General features: G+C 35.1%; 2 protein-coding genes and 2 long non-coding RNA genes across 4 annotated transcripts; 2 read left to right on the top strand and 2 right to left on the bottom strand.

Moving 5' to 3' along the window:
• Nucleotides 1-2,992: 2,992 nt before the first annotated feature.
• LOC127173327 (uncharacterized) lies at nt 2,993-5,315 on the bottom strand. Its single transcript, XR_007828741.1, has 3 exons — nt 5,253-5,315; nt 3,474-4,305; nt 2,993-3,234 (listed from the first exon to the last, which is right to left on the bottom strand). It is a non-coding gene; the product is annotated as an uncharacterized LOC127173327 (long non-coding RNA).
• Nucleotides 5,316-12,119: 6,804 nt separating this feature from the next.
• opn1sw2 (opsin 1 (cone pigments), short-wave-sensitive 2) lies at nt 12,120-14,212 on the top strand. Its single transcript, XM_051123132.1, has 5 exons — nt 12,120-12,534; nt 12,625-12,793; nt 12,976-13,141; nt 13,572-13,811; nt 13,922-14,212. Exons 1-5 carry the CDS (start codon nt 12,162-12,164, stop codon nt 14,027-14,029), a joined length of 1,056 nt encoding a protein of 351 aa, XP_050979089.1. The 5' UTR covers nt 12,120-12,161; the 3' UTR covers nt 14,030-14,212.
• Nucleotides 14,213-14,407: 195 nt separating this feature from the next.
• LOC127173329 (uncharacterized) lies at nt 14,408-16,170 on the bottom strand. The gene is made up of 3 exons (XR_007828742.1): nt 15,698-16,170; nt 15,426-15,453; nt 14,408-14,855 (listed from the first exon to the last, which is right to left on the bottom strand). It is a non-coding gene; the product is annotated as an uncharacterized LOC127173329 (long non-coding RNA).
• A 925-nt stretch (nt 16,171-17,095) lies between these two features.
• On the top strand, nt 17,096-19,356 carry LOC127173324 (red-sensitive opsin). Its single transcript, XM_051123128.1, has 6 exons — nt 17,096-17,300; nt 17,517-17,813; nt 17,898-18,066; nt 18,155-18,320; nt 18,400-18,639; nt 18,725-19,356. Exons 1-6 carry the CDS (start codon nt 17,198-17,200, stop codon nt 18,821-18,823), a joined length of 1,074 nt encoding a protein of 357 aa, XP_050979085.1. The 5' UTR covers nt 17,096-17,197; the 3' UTR covers nt 18,824-19,356.
• The last annotated feature ends 519 nt before the right edge of the window (nt 19,357-19,875 follow it).

The following is a 19,875-nucleotide window of genomic DNA, read 5'->3' as shown; positions in this document are numbered from 1 at the left end:
ATGCAAAAACACCTTTGAACATGTTAAGGAGAGTTGCTTTGGATAAAAGCACTGCCAAATACATAAATGCAATTATTATAGGGTCATTCTTAAAATGTAGTGGCGAACGCGATACAATAAAATATGCATTAAAACAATTTATTGAAAATGTGCGTGTTAAAATGTTTATTTACAAACCACACAATTGTGTTTAAACAATTATTGTAGAGTGGGGGAAAACGACATAAACTATAAAGAAAGAATGAAAAATGTCTAGAGTTTTATAGATTTTTAACAAAAATGTGACCCTGGATCACAAAACCAGTCATAAGGGTCATTTTTTCAAAATTGAGATTTATGCATCACACGGAAAGCTGGATAAATAAGCGTTTCATTGATGTATAGTTTGTTAGGATAGGACAATATTTGGCCGAGATACAACTATTTAAAAATCAGGAATCTGAGGGTGCAAAAAAATCAAAATATTGAGAAAATCACCTTTAAAGTTCTTCAGATAATGTTCTTAACAATGTATATGACTAATCAAAAATTAAGTTTTCATACATTTACAGTAGGAATTTTACAACATATCTTCATGGTACATGATCTTTACTTAATTTCCTAATGATTTTTGGCATAAAAGATAAATCTATAATTTTGACCCATACAATGTATTTTTGGCTATTAAATAAACCCCAGCGACTTAAGACTGGTTTTGTGGTCCAGGGTCACAAATTACATTTGTATCAAGGGGCAGTTTGACAAAGCTATTTGCTTTAAATGTTTACAGTAAAATCAGGCAGTTTTAGCTTAAAATGAAAAAGAATAGAATCAATAATTATGAATTACAAAATTATAATAGTCTATTTGAAACATTTTGTTAGCTGATGCTAACTGGCTAGCTAACTAGCTACCTGATGCTAACTTGAGGTCATTTTTAAATATGAAATCCAAATATTTTTATTCAACCAACTAGTTAGAATTCATTTGATGGAAAAAAAAGGTTTTTGATTTTCAAAACAGAATAACTACAGTAATTGCCCATTGCTCCCTGGGGGCGTTTTACCCCACTGACTATGTTTTAGAAAAAATGTCATTCTGAAAATATAATTATATTTTTATTAAATAACACATACTCCCTGTCTACAGGCCCTACTTTTCTCACATCATATATAACTGAGGTTCACATCAAGTTTTAAAACACTTTTTCTTACTGCTGAAAATTAGATCATGTACTGTGAAATCAGATTTCTCACCAGTGTAAGCATGGCGAAAACTTCTACATCTCTCTTGTCAACGTAGTCCATAGTAACAATAAAATTTATCTCGATTTCATCTTGTGGTTATTTTGGGAAAAACAGTATAGGGGCATTTTACCCCACTCTACCCTACAGTGTTGCAGTTATTTATTTGATCTAAAGTATTATACTGACTCCCAACTTTTGAATGGTATAGTGTAAAGTATTACAAAAGCTTTTTATTTTAAATAAATGCTGATCTTTGGATCTTTCTATCCATCTGTCATGTGCAAATCCAAGGAAGATGATGGAATCCACAAAAATAACTTTAATATAAACAAAACGGAACACGACAGAGGTGACATTTAAACAATAGCAGACAAACCAAACGCACTGTAAAAAATAAAAAGTTGAGTTAACTTAAAAAATTAAGTTAATCTGCTACACAGCAATTTTGAGTTTACTCAACTTTAAAGGAGGGAAGTTGTGCCAACTCATATATAAAAGTTCAGTGAACTTCAGTGAAGTTGAGTGAACTACCAGTCAGAGTTGGCACAACTTAGTTCTTGAAGTTCAGTAAACTCAAAAATGCTTTGCAGCAGATTAACTTAAATTGGTAAGTTGACCCAACTTAAAATATTAAGGTAACGAGCTGCAAAGCTTTTTTGAGTTTACTGAACTTCAAGAACTAAGTTGTGCCAGTAATTTTTTGCTTGAAGTTCAGTAACCTCAAAAAAGCTTTGCAGCCGGTTGCTTTAGTATTTTAAGCCAACTCAACTGCATTTTTTACTATTTAAATGTATAACTTTAAATCTTACATCCAGACTCTAAGCCACATTGTATGCTCCTCCACATCCTTTAAGAATACAAATGCATGCAGTATGAACAATACTGTAAATATAACACAAACAAGATTTTTCATCATTACAAGTATTTATTGGCATTCTGCAAAATGAACACAATTTAGCTTTTCTCCACTCAAACTATGATGTAACTAGGATGTGACTATTTACAATAAAAACACTCTTAAACAAAAAACACACACTTAAAAATTATTTTTTTAAGTGCCAGAATGTAATGTAACATTAAAAATATTAAAATTCTGCAGCCTTAAGTAAAGTTTTAAATCAAAAGTCACAAAAAAACTTTTATATAATTTAAAGGAAGCTAAACTTTACCGTCATTTTAAACGTTCATCTTGCTCCGTCTGTTATTTTGGCGCATCCATAATGCAACAAACACAATGGATCAAGAAGCAAAATATTTCAACTATTAACACAACACTTAAAGGAATAATTCAACCAAAATTATTCTGAAAATTTATCATTCACTCACTCCCATGTTCTAAACCGTTGTTCACACTTAACACAAATTAAAATATTTTAATGAAATTTGAGAGACTTCTGTATTGAAAGGCTGTTCACCCAAAACTTCAAAGCGTTCATAAAGAGATCATAAATAATTAAATAAATATATAAGTTAATATGAATTGAGCAGTTTAAGTCTCCTGAAGAGACGCAATTGTAGGGATGCATGAAATAGGATTTAGAAAATAGTACATTTGAAAATAGTTTATTTTCATTAATATTAGTATATTTATACCTTTGATACTAGTTTTACTTATTAATATTATTTACATATATTATCTATTAACATTTTTGTTTTTCCTATAATGTATTTTAGCCTGTATTAGGGTTTTACACACTCACACAAAAACTAAACAAAACAGCATGTAGTTTCAGTTAGGTACTTTTATTTTTTTTAATTGACATGAACTTGAAGCAAAAATGAAAATGCTCTAAAAACAGTTATTGGCTAAATACAAATAATAAATGACAGTTGACAATGAACATGAAAAAAATACATCAGAAAGTAAAAATAGAAATAGAAAATAAATGACAAAATTTCCAGGAATAATGTATCTTCAGGATCCTCTGTGATGCCTTTAAGCCCATCAAATGTGGTGTGATTGAGTGGCAGTTTCTCTGCAGATGATGAGGTTGTGAATATGATGCATCTGAAATACACAGTTGAGTTTACAGTTAAACAGTGTCCATGTGTTTATGTAAAAACAATTATGCTTATGAAGGCCATAAGCAAAAATTGACATATAAGCAGTATGCCCTTCAAAATATTAAAAAAAGAAAAAAAGTGATTTAAAGTGGGATCTTAGGATAGTTTTATATAATTTTAACACTTAAGCATAGACTCAAGTAATAATTTTAAGAAAAATCTAACAATGAATAAACTCATTACCTCTATTACTTAGTGGAGAAGAGAGTATCCTTAACCGAACAGAGCTGGTCACACAACTGTGAAACTGTGTTGATAGTCTGTGTAGCTGGATAGTTGATGTCCAGAAAATGAGTAATGAGGTGTTTTGACAGTTACAATTTTTTTTTTTTTTTTTTTTAAAAAAGCCAGGAATAAAAAAAAAAACCTAAACTCGGTTCTAAATAGACCTTTAAAGAACCATCTTTTTAGAGTGTACTTATAATGCAGTGCTAATTGACATAGCTTTTAAGCTATCACTGTATAGAAAACTAAAATATAATACAATTTCTGGGTTTTTTAATACATGTTATATAAGGCTCAAACTCACAGCACTTGCAGAGATGGAGCAGCATTTAGTGTGAAATGCGTGATGTGTAATGTGATCACGTCTCTTCAGAAGACTTTGTTTAAACCATTCGATTCTTATGTATTTGTTTTACAATCTCTTTATGAACATTTTGAAGCATCAGAATTTTAGGTGAATAGTTTTTCAGTGAATGGACAGAAATATCTCAGGTTTCATTAAAAATATCTTCATTTGTGTATTAAAGATGAACAAATGTCTTATGGGTTTGGATCGACATGGCTGTGAGTAAATGATGACAGAATTTTCATTTTTTTGGATGATCTAAATTAAGCCAAAGAGGACAGCAACAGCAGTGGTAAGGCCATGTATATATTCCAACACAATCTGCGTCTCTAGTACTACATCCTAGGCACCTTTAGGTTTGAGTGGATGACAACATCATCTTCCAGTAATAGTTAAGATGCTCATCTTCATACCCTTGGTGTGGACATCCTCTGGCTTTGTGTCCTGCAGTAAAAAAAAAAAAAATATATAGATATATATATATATCCTACTAAATATTGACATTAAATGTTTAAAACATAACAAAAATAATAATTATAAAATTCTGGATAAGGACTAGTTTTTACCAGTACAGAAATAAGTCAGAAATAATACAAAAAATACATGTATAAAAAAATACTGCATATCTTCACTGTATGGAATAAACTGACTCTTATTGAAGCTGCTAAATTTGTTCAGTCAAGAGGAGTGAGTGTTGTCTTAGCTTTTTATTTATTTATTTATTTATTTATTTTTTGTAACATTAACGGAACAAATATCAGCAGGTTTATGAGACTAACGTTAATGCACGGATCAAATTTACTGACACACAGGCGATTTTATCTCAGACGTTGACTCTCATTTCAGACTTACAAGTGATTTTTTTATGTAAATAATCACATTTTGACATAACTTTATGTGTATTTGACAATTTAAGCGAACTAAGCTGCTACAGAGAGATGAATCTGTGATCGCGTATTTTCTGCACGCTTCGGTTGTGTCAATAAACACGTTTATCATCTTACACGTCTTGCACTTTCACATATATGCACCAGTATCGCGGATTCACAAAAAAACAAAAAACAAAACAACAACAACTGTGTGCCAGATAAACTAGTAAGTTATATCGCCTAGCACAACGAAATACAACACATAATTAACCTCTATCTGGTTAATTATATACTCATTTAATCGACATTTGAACTGTATCTATAAAAATATATCTGTATACATACCTTGCAAATGCTAACGTTAGCTGATCGTGCTTGGAAAAACAAAGCTAGCTAACTAGTCTGTTAGCCGCCAGACTTCATTCAACAATGTTTATTCTTCCTTTAAAGAACATTTACAAACCTAACTGTGTAGTTTATTTGGCTTACTTTCTATATTAAATCTGGGCAGAAAGAACTTACCTTAAAAGAAGACATCCGCTCCCTTTGCCATCGTTGTTTATGTTTGAAGCAGTAAACTCCGTGTATAGTTCAGCGACGGCACTTTGCGCATGCGCAATAATGTCAAGTTGACCTCTCAAATGAAGAAATAAAAATACTGAGTTTGCTCAACTTTCTTATTTGTGTTAATTGAGAAAAATATAGTAAACATTGTATTAACTTGTTTTTATGTGTAAACTCAACATTTTGCTTAAAAATGTGTCCACTTGATTTACATTTTTAAACTGAGTGAACAATTTGCAAGTTGGAGTTTTTACAGTGCGGGAGAACACAGCACTATAAATACTAACCAAGTAATCAGGGAGAAACAGAAACAGGTGTGGAGCTAATTGATAAATGAGAAAAGGAACAGAACTAAATAAGGGCAAACAGGAACTAAGGCCCCACAGTGTAACATAACCAGGGTGGGTGGGCACCCTGGAGGCTCGTAACTGAGGGAGACATCGAGGGCCTCCAGGGTGCCTGGGGAGCCATGGCAAAGCGGACAGTTCGGGAGGCCATGGCGGATCAGGGAGTTTGGGATGCCATGGCAAAGCATGCAGTTTGGGAAACCATGGCGGATCAGGCAGTCCAGGAGGCCTTGGCGGAGCCTTTTCTTGGGGGAAATAAGGGGGCTACAGGAGGAGTGGGCTCTGGAGGAGCGGGAACTGGAGGGCTGGACCAGCTGAGACATAGGAGACTCAGGAGGGCTGGACGGGACCAGCAGAGGCGTAGGAGATGAAGGAGGGCTGGAGGGGACCAGCGGAAACGTATGAGAGAGGATGGGGCAGTAAACTCCAGGGGGAGCGCCATATCAATAATGTCCATTACATTTGTCACCTCCATTTTAGCCGGGGACTCAGGTGAGGCGGCCATCTTGGCCAGGGACACTCCAGCTCACCAGATGTAATACACTCAGAAATTCCTCCACGAACTGCTCCAACGGCCTTCCCTCCTGCTGGATGTCCAAGAGAAATTCCTCAGCCCAGATCATCTTCTTTTGAGTCTGCTATTCTGTCACGTGTAAATCCAAGGAAGACAAGGGAGATGACGGAATCCACAATAATACCTTTAATATAAATAAAACGGAACACGCCAGGGAACTAAACAGAGGTGACATTTAAACAATAGCAGACAAACCAAACGGGAGAACACAGGACTATAAATACTAACTAAGTAATCTGGGAGAAACAGAAACCGGTGTGGAGCTAATTGATAATTGACAAATGAGAAAAGGAACAGAACCAAATAAGTGCAAACCGGAACTAAGGCTTGTTTGGAAATCACAGAACACAAAGTCCAAACCCTGACACCATTAAAGAATCTTGAAAAAAATGTATGCAACCGTTTTAAATACTGATAATAATAATAATAATTAAAAAGTTTCTTGAACAGCAAATAAGCATATTAGAATGACTTCTGAAGGATCATGTGACACTGAAGATGGAGTAATGATGCTGAAAATTTAGCTTTGATCACAGAATTGAATGACATTTTAAAATATATTCAAACGGAAAACAGTTATTTTAAATAGTAAAAATATGTCACAATTTACCTTTGATCAAATAAATTTTTGTTGATTTCTAATTTTTAATTTTTGTTAAACATTGAGGAACTATTTTGACTAATTAACTATAGCAGAAAGTTAGAAACTTCATTATACTGTCTGGCTCTTGGTTTTTACAGGTTTTCAAGCTAGGTGGCACTGTAGCATCTCTTAATTTCTCTGCAGCATACATTAGCATTACTTTGTCAGAGCATGGGTACCTTAGCAATGTTAACCTTGATTATTAGCATAATACTAAACAATACTGAAAAATAAGCTTTGCAGGCAGTTGGTGAAAAGATTGCGTAGAAAAAGATTGCATAGAAATTTGCATATTGGCAAATCAGTGCAGAGTTTATGACATTGATTTAATATTTTTTGAAACGTGTAGACATCATATGACATTACCAGGGCTTTTAACACTCCATTTAATCTTATGGCTGTACAGGAGGAACATTCACTTTACATCATTTAGATATTAAGAACATTTAATTTGTGTCTCTTCTCTGCAGGTAACTGTGGTATCCAGAGGCTCCAAATACAAACATTTTTGCCAATGATGCATCAAAAGGTCAGTTTAAAAATTCAGTTCAAATTGTAAGTATGTATCCCTGTACAAATATACAAATGTCCTTATATTGAATCAGATTAAACACACTGGCAAACTAATGATGTTCTAAAAATAATCAGACTTTTCACCCAAATACTTTTTAATTCAGTACACAAGAGAGCATAATATTTAGTTACATCTAGCAACAACATAGCATATGTTGTTTCTGCTGGTATTCATTATTGTTTTTATCTATTTAATTAAAGATAAAAAATAGGTACAGCCATGCTGTAATACCTTTACAGTGTGTTGTTTGCATTTCTTAAGGTAGCATGGGAACAGCAACTGTTTCCGCAGTCTTATAAAGAGGCTTGTGATCATTAACTGTGTAGTAGACTCCTCCCTCTTCCGGACTTGTTGCGTTGTCAGCTTTTAATCACTGTGACCCTTCAGTCTTTGACCTAATCCATTTCACTAAAATCCATTACACGAGAAATGGAAAATCCTGTTTGTCAAGATGTGAATATTAGTATCAGTCAACATGTGTCATGTTATGCTAGAAGTCAATACATTCAGTTTTATCTAAATCTGAATATAGTAAAGCCAAATCTGTCTAACGGCAACGGGACTGAAACTGATTTCACTCCAAATTTAATGTTGACAGAGGTAATCATCTACTTTTTAACATTAGTTAATGCTGTGTAAGTATTGTTCATTGTTAGTTAACTGATGTTAACAAATGAGACCTTTTTCTAATGTTAGTTTGCTCTTAAATTTTAGAGCTTGTTGAACTACCAGAACAGTGAAATGAAGTACTTGTTTACGTTGATAAGATTAAACAATTAAGGCATCATGTAAGGTGCTTTAGCACACAATCAGAGATACAGGACGTGGTGGAAAAGAGATGAAAACCATTAATCCTCTGTAAACACTTCCTTTCACCCAAAGTGATTTTGTAACAGCATCATTTTTTAAGCCCAGCTGCACAAACCCAGCAATTTATGTTAATTATTGTATATGCAAGTGTGTAACAATTTATAATATCATTCTTGATTAACATTAAGTAAGACTGATTTCATAATGCTTAGCCTTGTTATATTAAATTCTCTAAAATGTATTGGCAAGTTTTACTGTGAGATGATATGCATAACTGTTTCATAGCAGAACAGGCTTCGGCTTCTTTCCAGACTTGTAGTTATTCTGGTATTTTCACTTTTTAATGCTGATCACTAATAAGTTTCCTTAATAACATTACCTTGATTATATCATAATTAATAGATCATTATTACTTCTGTATTTGTTATTGTATTTTCACTTGTTTTTGTTAATCACTAAGACTGGTGAATATTAAACTACTGCTGCAGACATACTGACACAAACTGCTCTGAAGCAGGTTAATATGCCGGAGATAACTATGTGACGCACTTACATGTGTCTTTACCTCAGCCACCCCTCTTAACTGGTCTACACTGACTGTGGTAGCTAAGAGCCTTAGCACAAGTCTACTAATTAGTCCTAAGCCACTAAACAGATCATCATATGGGTCAAACAAGTGAGGAAGACCAGAGATTAAAACAGAAGAGGAGGGAGGGAAAAGAGCTTTGACCACAGAGGGTGACGAAATTGAAAAAACTGAATTTAAGAATTAAGATAATGAGAATTTTGATAATGACATGATAATGCTAATATTCCTCATACTCACCCCAAACCTATATCCCATATTTTTTTTTCTTTCTCCTTAGTTAGTTTTACTGTTGTTGAGCAAAGTTTCCAAGGTCCTAAATACTTCCCAGATGATTTTCATGAAAGCTTACGTGGCACAAGAAATTATGAAACATAATGAGTACAGTATGTTTAACCTATGATACCATATTAAGTACATATACTGGGGTTGAATGCGTGGGCCTTTAAGATACATGGTTGTATGGGAAATCTGCTGTTTACTTTTCAGGGAGCGATTAGCTCAGAGGAGTATTATGAGCCGGAAGACTTTAATTCAAATCCCGCTCTTGCTCATGCAGTGACCTTTCACGGGATGACACAATATGACTGTGCCTGCTTGGCTGATTCTCCTTTTCTGACTGATTGTGTTTAATTTACTGCATTTTCAGTGCCAAGTGCACAAACCATTGCAGTATTAGTTATTACTTAAAGTGTGGCACCTCTCATTGCAATTACATTTTCTAAAACATTTTCTGTAACACTTTATTTTCAATTCTTACTATTAACTACTTGCTTATTAGTATGCATATTACTAGCATATTAGCTGTTGATTAGTACTTATAAGGCACGTAATAATGCCTTGTTCTTCATGATTATATTTTAGATCCCTTAATCTACCTCATAACAACTTAACAACTAATTTACTAATTATTAATAAGCAGCAAATAAGGAGTTTTTTTCAGCAAAAACTCTTAGTTAATAGTCATTATGTGTTCTCTATTCTAAAATGTTACCAGCAATTGAAGGTTTATTTTTTGCATTATTAATACACAGCAACTTTTTGCAAAGGATCAATTGGAGTCTCAAATTATGCTAGTATGAAGAGTGGAAGATTTTCTCACTTATTAAATAGACTTTCTATAATGTATTAACAATATTTTATTAATATATACACTTACTAATTTTTTATTGAATAATTCAGTTGTGATGTTAAGCAGTTATGAACTTAAACTTGAAATTGTGTTAAGCAAAATAAATTTTAAATAGCTTTACCAGTCTATCTGACTGCCCTAAATAAATTAAGGAGCAACAAAATTAAGGAGCTCATTGGAGCAACAAAACCAATAAGGTACATATAAACTTTGGCTACTTAGGCTACATTATCTAGATTAATTTCCATCTTGTATCATCGTAAAAAAAAAAAAAATCCATCTATTTCACAGTTCAGTTGCTGCCTTATTTTTTGTAATCAATTCAAGTCATTTCAACGTAAATTACACTAAACCAACTTAAAAAAATAAGTTGAATTTCATATACCAGTCAAAAGTAAACAAAAAACATTTTTTAATGTTTTTTAAAGAAATCTCTTCTGCTCCTGCATTTATTTGATCCAAACTACAGCAAAAAAATTTATTATTCGAATTAACTGTTTTCTATTTAAGTGTATTTTAAGATGTAATTTATTCCTGTGATTTCAAAGCTGAATTTTAGCATCAATACTCCAGTCACATGACCCTTTAGAAATCATCCTAATATTCTGATTTGCTGCTCAAAAACATTTATTATTATTATTATGTTGAGAACAGTTGAGTAGAATTCTTTCAGGTTTCTTTGGTGAATAAAAAGTTCAGAAGAACAGCATTTATCTGAAATAGAAATCTTTTGTTACGTTACAAATGTCTTTATCATCACTTTTGATCAGTTTAAAGCATCCTTGCTAAATTAAAGTATTAATTTCTAAAAAAAATTAGGGGGAAAATGTACTCAACTGCTTTAAATATCAATAATAATAATAATAATAATAACAACAACAATAATAATAAATGTTTCTAGAACAGCAAATCAGCAAATTAGAATGATTTCTGAAGGATTATGTTACACTGAAGACTTATGATTCTGAAAATTTAGCTTTGATCACAGGAATAAATTACATTTTAAAATATATTCAAATAGAAAGCAGTTATTTAAAATAGTAAACATATTTCACAATATTACTGCTTTTGCTGTATTTTTGCATAACATTCACTTTTGGTGTTATATATTAAGCTCTTTAAATGTATTTATTAACCTAAAATGTGTACCAGTGCCATTTGCCCATTTTATGTAATTTACGGGTGCAATGAATGTATTGATTTTAATTAATATAAATGATTAATAATTATAAATCATCATTGACTCCCCCTGAGATAGCTATATAAAAGCTAAAATAGTCATTTTTATTTCAGCTTTCATATAGCATTTAGGTTGTCTAAAATACAGAATATAAAATAATAACCTAAAATAATGACCGGTCATGAACATCATCAATACAATCATTAATTATTGACAATTCATAATTATTTGTGTGTGTAATCCAATGAACTGACATGCATGTTTTCCCACTGAATTTAGCATTATCTGTGTTTTGTTTACACTTTTCAGTTTTGTAGCTTATGTGTGTAAAATGTAATTTGATAAAGTAATATTTCTTATCTGCTTTCTACATATAGACGTATGATGCTCTAAGCTGTAGTCCCTTTCTCAATTCTGACACAAGAACACTCTACAGAAGAGTCTCAAGGGCATTTCAGCTGTCAGGTATTTGAGGCTCTTCACAAAGGCCGTGATTCCCGGCTCAAAGCTGGAGATAATACGATGGGAAGCAGATTAAAGAGGGGTTAACTGCAAGTGATTAGCTGCATTATCTGCACTGTGCAGCAGATTACCTGCCATCGCTAACACAGAACCACACTGTAGGGTGAAAGGGATGATCCGAATTAGCCAGGTTTTGGTGTTGGAAATGAGATTAGGTGAATTGTGTGTCTTGCAATACACAGATGTAGTTTGTGTGTGCGTGCACAAGAGCCTGTGTGTTTTGGTAGATGACAACAAAACACAAATCCCTCCATTAAGACCGTTTGGGAGGAGCGAAATGGCATCTTTTGAATCCTTATAAAAGAAGGATCACTTGAAAATAGTTAGAGGGAAGTTTCATCTGCTCATCTGATCAACGAAGAGAGAATTCACAGGTTAGCAATACAGGTTAGACGTTATTATTTTTTTTGTTGAGATGCTGCAGTAATCTGCGAAGGAACTAACACAACTGATTTAAGATACAGTGTTCTCGGTGGAGTGGTTGCCAGTTTCAAGCAAGATGAAGCAAGTACCAGAGTTTCACGAAGACTTCTACATCCCCATCCCTTTAGATATCAACAACCTCTCAGCTTACAGCCCTTTTTTGGTCCCCCAGGACCACCTGGGAAACCAAGGCGTATACATGGCCATGGCTGTCTTCATGTTCTTTATTTTCATCGGAGGGGCTTCAATCAACATCCTTACCATTGCTTGCACAATTCAGTTCAAGAAACTCAGATCTCACCTGAACTATATTCTTGTGAACCTTGCCGTTGCCAACCTGTTAGTGGCCATTTTTGGTTCCCCGCTGTCGTGCTACTCCTTCTTTAATAGGTACTTTATCTTCGGGGCGACAGCATGTAAAATTGAGGGCTTCCTTGCGACACTTGGAGGTAAAATGCTACACACATCTACATTATTTTAAAGCTTCTGTGTTAGCTTGTTATAGTTCAATAAACTGTTTTCCTGTTTTTCTGTTACAGGAATGGTGAGTTTGTGGTCTCTTGCTGTAGTGGCATTTGAAAGGTGGCTGGTCATTTGCAAACCCCTCGGGAACTTTACCTTCAAAACCCCTCATGCCATAGCTGGCTGCGTAATTACTTGGATTAGTGCATCGGCAGCTTCATTGCCTCCGCTGTTTGGCTGGAGCCGGTAAGTTCCACTGCTCATTCTACATTGATAATTACAAAGCAACAGTGCCTGCCTCTACTGAACCAACACTTAGCACCTTTTTGCTACACAACTAGTTCAAGTCCAGAAGTGAAATCCTCTGATTATAATTCAAGTGCGCGGAGTTGTCTGTCCCATCAATCTCACTGAGATCTCTTTTACAGGTACATACCTGAAGGTTTGCAGTGCTCCTGTGGACCCGACTGGTATACCACGAACAACAAATACAACAACGAATCCTACGTCATATTTTTGTTCTGCTTCTGCTTTGCGGTTCCTTTTGCCGCCATCGTCTTCTGTTATGGTCAACTACTAATCACACTCAAATTAGTGAGTAAAATTTGCATTTCCCAATTAAAGGTGCCCCAGAATTGATCATACAGTAAATTGTCATTGTAAATTGTCAATAGAAAAATACCAAAAAAAAAAAAACACAAAACCATATTATTTTCTGTTAATTCCTGTTCTTTATTCTAATCGGAAAACCTTAGCCATAAGAACATTCAAATGATAAAATTAAATGCACACTTTTTTGTTTTAATAATGGTAAGGTTCGTACTAACATTATATACTGATAACACTGACATGACAGAACTGACATGAATAAATTATACATTTCTTTCATTGCTCTGCCATGCTCTTGGATAATACTCTCTTTAATGCTTTTCCTCACGTCCACTAGATGGAGCCTGTATATGGGTTATTGAAGTGTTGGTCACGTTGCCAGTTGCTCTAAAAACCTTTTTTTTTTTCCTACCAGGCAGCCAAAGCTCAAGCAGATTCCGCTTCCACCCAGAAGGCAGAGAGGGAGGTGACAAAGATGGTGGTGGTGATGGTGCTCGGCTTCTTGATATGCTGGGCACCGTATGCTACTTTTTCTCTCTGGATAGTTTTCAACCGTGGTGAAGCATTTGATCTGAGAATGGCAACCATACCATCCTGCCTTTCCAAAGCCTCTACAGTGTACAATCCTGTCATCTACGTCTTAATGAACAAACAGGTATAATATAATGTGCTAAGTGGACATTTCCAGTATTGATGTAGTTTGTCTCCACAGGGCTACAGAACCACTTCAAGTAACATGTTCTGTTTTTTCCTTTTGAAACCCAGTTCCGTTCCTGTATGATGAAGATGGTCTGTGGCAAAAATATTGAGGAAGATGAGGCCTCCACTTCATCTCAGGTCACCCAGGTCTCCTCTGTTGCACCAGAGAAATAAACCCATTCTTAATGCAACCTCATCCTGCGGACAGAACCACTCTGACAGAGAAAAACTATTTTGAAATGACTGTAAATAATAAACATAGACGCAATAGGAATTTTTGCTTTTAATGTCAAATATTTTTTTGTAACTTGGCTTGCTGAACCAGTAGAATTAGTAAAAGTTCATTATCATCATAAATAAGAATGTACAATAAATGCAAAGAAAGAAAGAATTGTGTTGTTAAATGTATCATTTGAAAAGTAGTGACATACAGTACAATAGTTATGTAAATATATTACGTTAGTCTTGTTTCTTCCTGTTTTAAACAGACTGATGTAGCGAGCACACCATTTTGCCACACTAAAACATGAAAACAAAGATGTATCTCATACAGTCAAACCAAAATTTATTCAGACACCTTCAGCATTTCTCACATTATCACATTATAGTTTAGAAAATGGTAATAAAATATGACAAGAACTCAGAGTTAAACTGTGTCAGAACAATTTCATCTTGATAATCACAAATAAATTACAGTTGTCCCAAAAAATTTTCAGACACCTTCTAAAATTTTCACATTATCACTGTTCTTTCGCTGTAGTTTAGAAAATAGTAATAAAATATGACCAGAACTCAGGAGTTAAACTATGTCAGTAATAATTCACAAATTCATGATGATAACTTTGATAGAAAGGTATGTAACAAAACATGGTCAAATTTTTGGGAATAATATGTCACAGTTTACTTTATTTTGCTATCCTCACTTACATAACACAGTTAACTGTAATCAAGTCTGTAGCCCTTCAGTTATGAGTAATGGAGTAACACATCCAAGGTTGGTCTGAAAAATAAAGTTACACAGAGTATTATCTAGAACGCAAAACTGCAAAAACATTTAATAATTTTTAATGATTGCTCTAATGTGACCCTGGACCACAAAACCAGTTTTAAGCAGCATAGGTATATTTGTAGCAATAGCCAAAAAACATTGCATGGGTCAAAAAGATTTTTCTTTTATGCCAAAAATCCTTAGGATATTAAGTAAAGAACATGCTCCATGAAGATATTTGTAAATTTCCTACTGTAAATATATCAAAACTTAATTTTTGATTAGTAATATGCATAGCTAAGAACTGCATTTGGACAACTTTAGAGGCAATTTTTTTCAATATTTAGATTGTTTTGCACCCTAAGATTCCAGATTTTCAAATAGTCGTATCTCAATATTGTACTATCCTAACAAACAAAAGTCGATGAAAAGCTTATTTATTCAACTTTCAGATGATGTATAAATCTCAATTTCAAAAAATTTACCCTTATGACTGGTTTTGTGGTCCAGATTCACTAATAAGTAACAATGAGAATTTATGCACAGTGATTTTCCATTTATGGTTTGTGTATGCATGCTTACCTTCTTGTACATCATCCAATAAATATCACTTCCAAATCAAGAGAAAAGTGCAAAGAAAGAAAAGTGAGCTTTTGTTATTTTCAAACCAGCCTAACACAATCAAATGAAGAACAAGATAAACTTGGTAGTTATTTTCCAGAAATTAAACCACAAATGATGTTAGATAAACAATGAGCAGTGAAAGAAGATTAGCCCATGTTAGACTAACATCTATTACATGGATTAATTTCATTAAAATGCATTTTTTAAAATAAACATTTAGTTCTATATACCGTGAACATAGCAGTTGTCCATGTGAGACCGAACTGTGCTAATCTTGAGCTTTCGTTGAGAATTCAGTTGTATATCCGAGTTCTGCTAGTAGTGAACTTTTGCCAATCACGAATAGTTCAGAACTAGCGGAATTCCAGACATACGACTGACTGAGTGCTGCCCCATGATACTTTTAGATCCATCTGTTTCTGAAAAACATCCTTTCCAACTACATCACAGAATATCTGTGATTTACACTATGATAGCAACAAAACATCACAGTAGTGACCCTTGATTCTCATTTATAAAAAAAGCGTAAAAGATTATAATGAACAAATACCTCATTTGAATAACATACATATCAGTATAATTGCAAAAAAAAGTTATTAAAAAAAAAAAAAAAAGTTTACAGACTGTCTTCGTGTTGGCTCCATCCTCATCCTGGTTTGGTCTGTTCACGTCCTAGCATTCACTTGGTCCTGCTCCACTTTGCCACAACAGAAGGAGAAGCAGATGACTGAGAAAAAAGGAAAAGAAAACGCCTATCGTCAGAAACAAGGAGAGATTAAAACTGACCTCATCAAGATTTTCAGATAAACCCTGCTTTCCCTAAACTGAACCATCAATCCATTGGGATTAGGAAGGTTTGGGCTGCATCCTTGTCAATACTAATTAGGATCCAGTGTGGAGGGTACCTGGGTACCCCAGTTGTCCCAATAAGCTGATTTGGACTTGGACCATAACCTAGATGTCTGACTTACAGTTACCCTGCAAGAAACATAATGAATATGGTTGAAAATGAACCACATACACCTGAAGAACCTTTATATGCTTAATTGCTGTGTGTGTGGTATAGAATAGAAGCTATGAGATTGTAACTATTTTGTATATATGAATGTGCAAATGTGCAGTATTTGTGCAGTGTACCAATAATACAAACTACAACTTGCAATAATGCAAAATTGTAAATCCCAAATGGAACTTGAAAATGAAACCTAAAATGCAGAGTTCTGCTGAGCACCAGAAAGATGTTATTTTGTTTCAGAAACTTGCAATAATTATCTTATGCGTGTTTAGTAAAAGTCATTCTTGACAATGTCCATGGAGCTTCAATCAAGGGAAACGCAAAGTGATCTGTGAAATAACTTAAAACTTCGAAAGCGTCAAAGGGCGCTGTCACCTTATAATCACTCCCGGTTCGGACATGCCAAATGTCACCATGCAATGTTTAGATTTACCTGTGATGGCTTCATCAATCCTAGGAAGGAACAGTAGCTTAGGCCTCCCGTAAGCCTAATGAATGAGTCTTTGTTCTGCTCCTGATACCTGTTTTGACCTCAAAAATTCTCCACCCTGTAAGCCAGGGCATCCTCTTTTTTCGCATATAAAAGCACTTTGACAGGAGCCCAAAGTCTGTCGGTGCGAGTCGGCCAGAGACAGCAGATAGTAGAAACACAAAGGCCCAGACCTTTACAAAGTTAAGTAAAAGTAACTACAGGGCTATACAACAACCGCCAAAAATGGCAGAGCAGTGGGGAGAAGCAATCTTCGCAGCCAGGCGAAAGGGAGATGAAACGACGAGGGAAGCAATGTTTGTATATACCAACAGCAATAACACCAGGGGTAAGTCTCTTCTGTATTATATTTAAAAACATAATAGCAATATGAAAAACATAGCTATTCTGTTAATATGATAAAGCCATGTGAAAGTCTTTGCGGGCTTCAAACTGTTTCTGAGTCATAGTCTTAAACTTGCCAGAAGCAACATGCAGGGCAAAGAACAGTTTCAGACTGATAAATGGATGTCAAATAAGAACTCTATTTCCAACTCATTTCCAGGTCCCTTTGAGGGACCCAACTACCACATTGCCCCTCGATGGGTGTACCACGTATCAACAATATGGATGATCTTTGTGGTCATTGCCTCGACCTTCACCAACGGTCTGGTGCTGGTGGCCACGGCCAAATTCAAGAAGCTCCGTCACCCTCTTAACTGGATCCTGGTCAACCTCGCTATAGCCGATCTAGGAGAGACTCTTTTGGCCAGCACCATCAGTGTCATCAACCAGATTTTTGGCTACTTTATCCTCGGACATCCCATGTGTGTTTTTGAGGGCTACACAGTGGCTACATGTGGTAAGTAACTGCCTGGAGATAAATGCATTGGACCAAAGTTTAATATTTTACATTTTCAGATTTTTCATAATATACAATCAACAGGTATTGCTGGTCTGTGGTCTTTGACTGTCATCTCTTGGGAAAGATGGGTGGTTGTCTGCAAACCATTTGGAAATGTCAAGTTTGATGCTAAATGGGCTTCCGGTGGTATCATCTTCTCCTGGGTTTGGTCTGCTTTCTGGTGTGCACCACCCATCTTTGGCTGGAGCAGGTAAAATCCATTATTAATTAATCAAAATAAAGACATCAAAATTATTTGACAGCTATATCTTAGTAATTCATTGTGCATCTTCTCACAGATACTGGCCTCACGGTTTGAAGACCTCCTGCGGCCCTGATGTCTTCAGTGGAAACGAGGACCCCGGTGTCCAGTCCTACATGATTACCCTGATGATCACCTGCTGTATCATCCCTCTCGGCATTATCATTCTCTGCTACATTGCTGTGTGGCTGGCCATTCGTTCAGTAAGTTGTCTCCTGGACAGTTTTCGGTTTGTTCCAGTTTGTGAAAAGCCACTAAGCATCTGTTCTTTCTTCACAACAGGTCGCCCAGCAGCAGAAGGATTCTGAGTCCACACAGAAAGCAGAGAAGGAAGTGTCCAGAATGGTAGTTGTCATGATCGTGGCCTACTGTGTTTGCTGGGGACCTTACACGTTCTTCGTCTGTTTTGGTGCTGCAAACCCAGGCTATGCCTTCCACCCACTGGCTGCAGCCATGCCTGCCTACTTTGCCAAGAGCGCCACCATCTACAACCCCATCATTTATGTCTTCATGAACCGACAGGCAAGTCAATGCAGTTTAACAGGGCTCTATCTGCTGCGCAATGAGAAACCTTCACAAAATAATCTTGATTTGTCTTTCCTTGCAGTTCCGCGTATGCATCATGCAGCTCTTTGGAAAGAAGGTGGATGATGGCTCTGAGGTGTCCACATCCAAGACAGAAGTGTCCTCTGTGGCTCCTGCATAAATTGCACACCAGATCTCAGAGCAAACGTGTTAAATCAGACGATGATGAAAATGGGACTTTTTATATTCCTTGTTTACCCTCTCCGTATCTTGACGAATCTGCTTCCAGATATTTTCCTTGGAGTGATGGGGAATACCTTGTTGCATGACCTTTTTCAATAGCCCTGTAACTTAAGATCCACAGGAACGATGTTACAGTTTTTATGGTAATCATTTGTCACATTATCATTTGTCCACTGGCTATTCAGACGGTTGTGCACCTATATATAGCACTTTGTTGTGGGAAAGTGACACTCAGTGTGGAATAACTGACAGCGAAACGTAATCGCCTCATTCACTCAATTCTGCTGGACTGATGTTCAGTGGCAATGTAATAATGTCTCTTAAAGTTTAATTTTGTAGCCATCTTGCAAGAAAACAAAAATGACAAAAAAAGTTTGATAGATAGATGCCTACCCATGTACAGCATGTAATATGGTTCTATTTTTTTCTTTGATGCAAAAAATAAAAAAAGCAGCAAAATAAAAATGTCAATTTTTGTGTCTTTCTTTATAAATATATTCCCCTGGCATTAAATTGCAGTCAATCAATCAATAAATAAACAATTAATGGAGGAAATGCAATAGCGGATTTGTCTTTTACAGTTGAAGCTAATGGGAACGGGAAAATAATAGAGAGATTGCACTTACATCAGGATTTGGTCAGTTACCTAGATGCGTGACCATATCAGCAATACTCAGATGTAAACAACAGGAAGGATTGCATGGTTAGTGTACTACTGAATACGTTGTTCTGTTAATTTATGCTGCCTAAACCACATAAAAATATGCGGAAGCCACTAAATCATATAGAAAAGGCCTTAGTAAGCAGGAAAGGGCGCAATATTTTGACAAACTAAAGTTAATAGGTGGTAAAGATATGTACATAAATGCATTGGACCATCACTCTTCTCCTTGATTTGTTTTAACTTTTGCCAGTCTATAGTACACCAAATGTTTTTCCCAGTCAGACCAATTTGTACAGCCCAAAACATGACAATAATTGACTATTTTC

This window comes from Labeo rohita, chromosome 11, assembly GCF_022985175.1.
Source record: "Labeo rohita strain BAU-BD-2019 chromosome 11, IGBB_LRoh.1.0, whole genome shotgun sequence".
Lineage (NCBI taxonomy): Eukaryota > Metazoa > Chordata > Actinopteri > Cypriniformes > Cyprinidae > Labeo > Labeo rohita.
Note: the sequence above shows the minus strand (reverse complement) of the source record. Positions and strands in the feature narration are given on the sequence as shown.

Excerpts from the sequence above, each read along its gene's own strand:
- opn1sw2 (XM_051123132.1), top strand. The coding sequence starts at position 12,162 with ATGAAGCAAGTACCAGAGTTTCACGAAGACTTCTACATCCCCATCCCT. Across the intron at positions 12,535-12,624 it reads CTTCCTTGCGACACTTGGAG|GAATGGTGAGTTTGTGGTCT; the intron begins GTAAAATGCTAC and ends TTTCTGTTACAG. Across the intron at positions 13,812-13,921 it reads ACGTCTTAATGAACAAACAG|TTCCGTTCCTGTATGATGAA; the intron begins GTATAATATAAT and ends TTTGAAACCCAG.
- LOC127173324 (XM_051123128.1), top strand. The coding sequence starts at position 17,198 with ATGGCAGAGCAGTGGGGAGAAGCAATCTTCGCAGCCAGGCGAAAGGGA. Across the intron at positions 17,301-17,516 it reads CAACAGCAATAACACCAGGG|GTCCCTTTGAGGGACCCAAC; the intron begins GTAAGTCTCTTC and ends ACTCATTTCCAG. Across the intron at positions 18,067-18,154 it reads CCCATCTTTGGCTGGAGCAG|ATACTGGCCTCACGGTTTGA; the intron begins GTAAAATCCATT and ends ATCTTCTCACAG.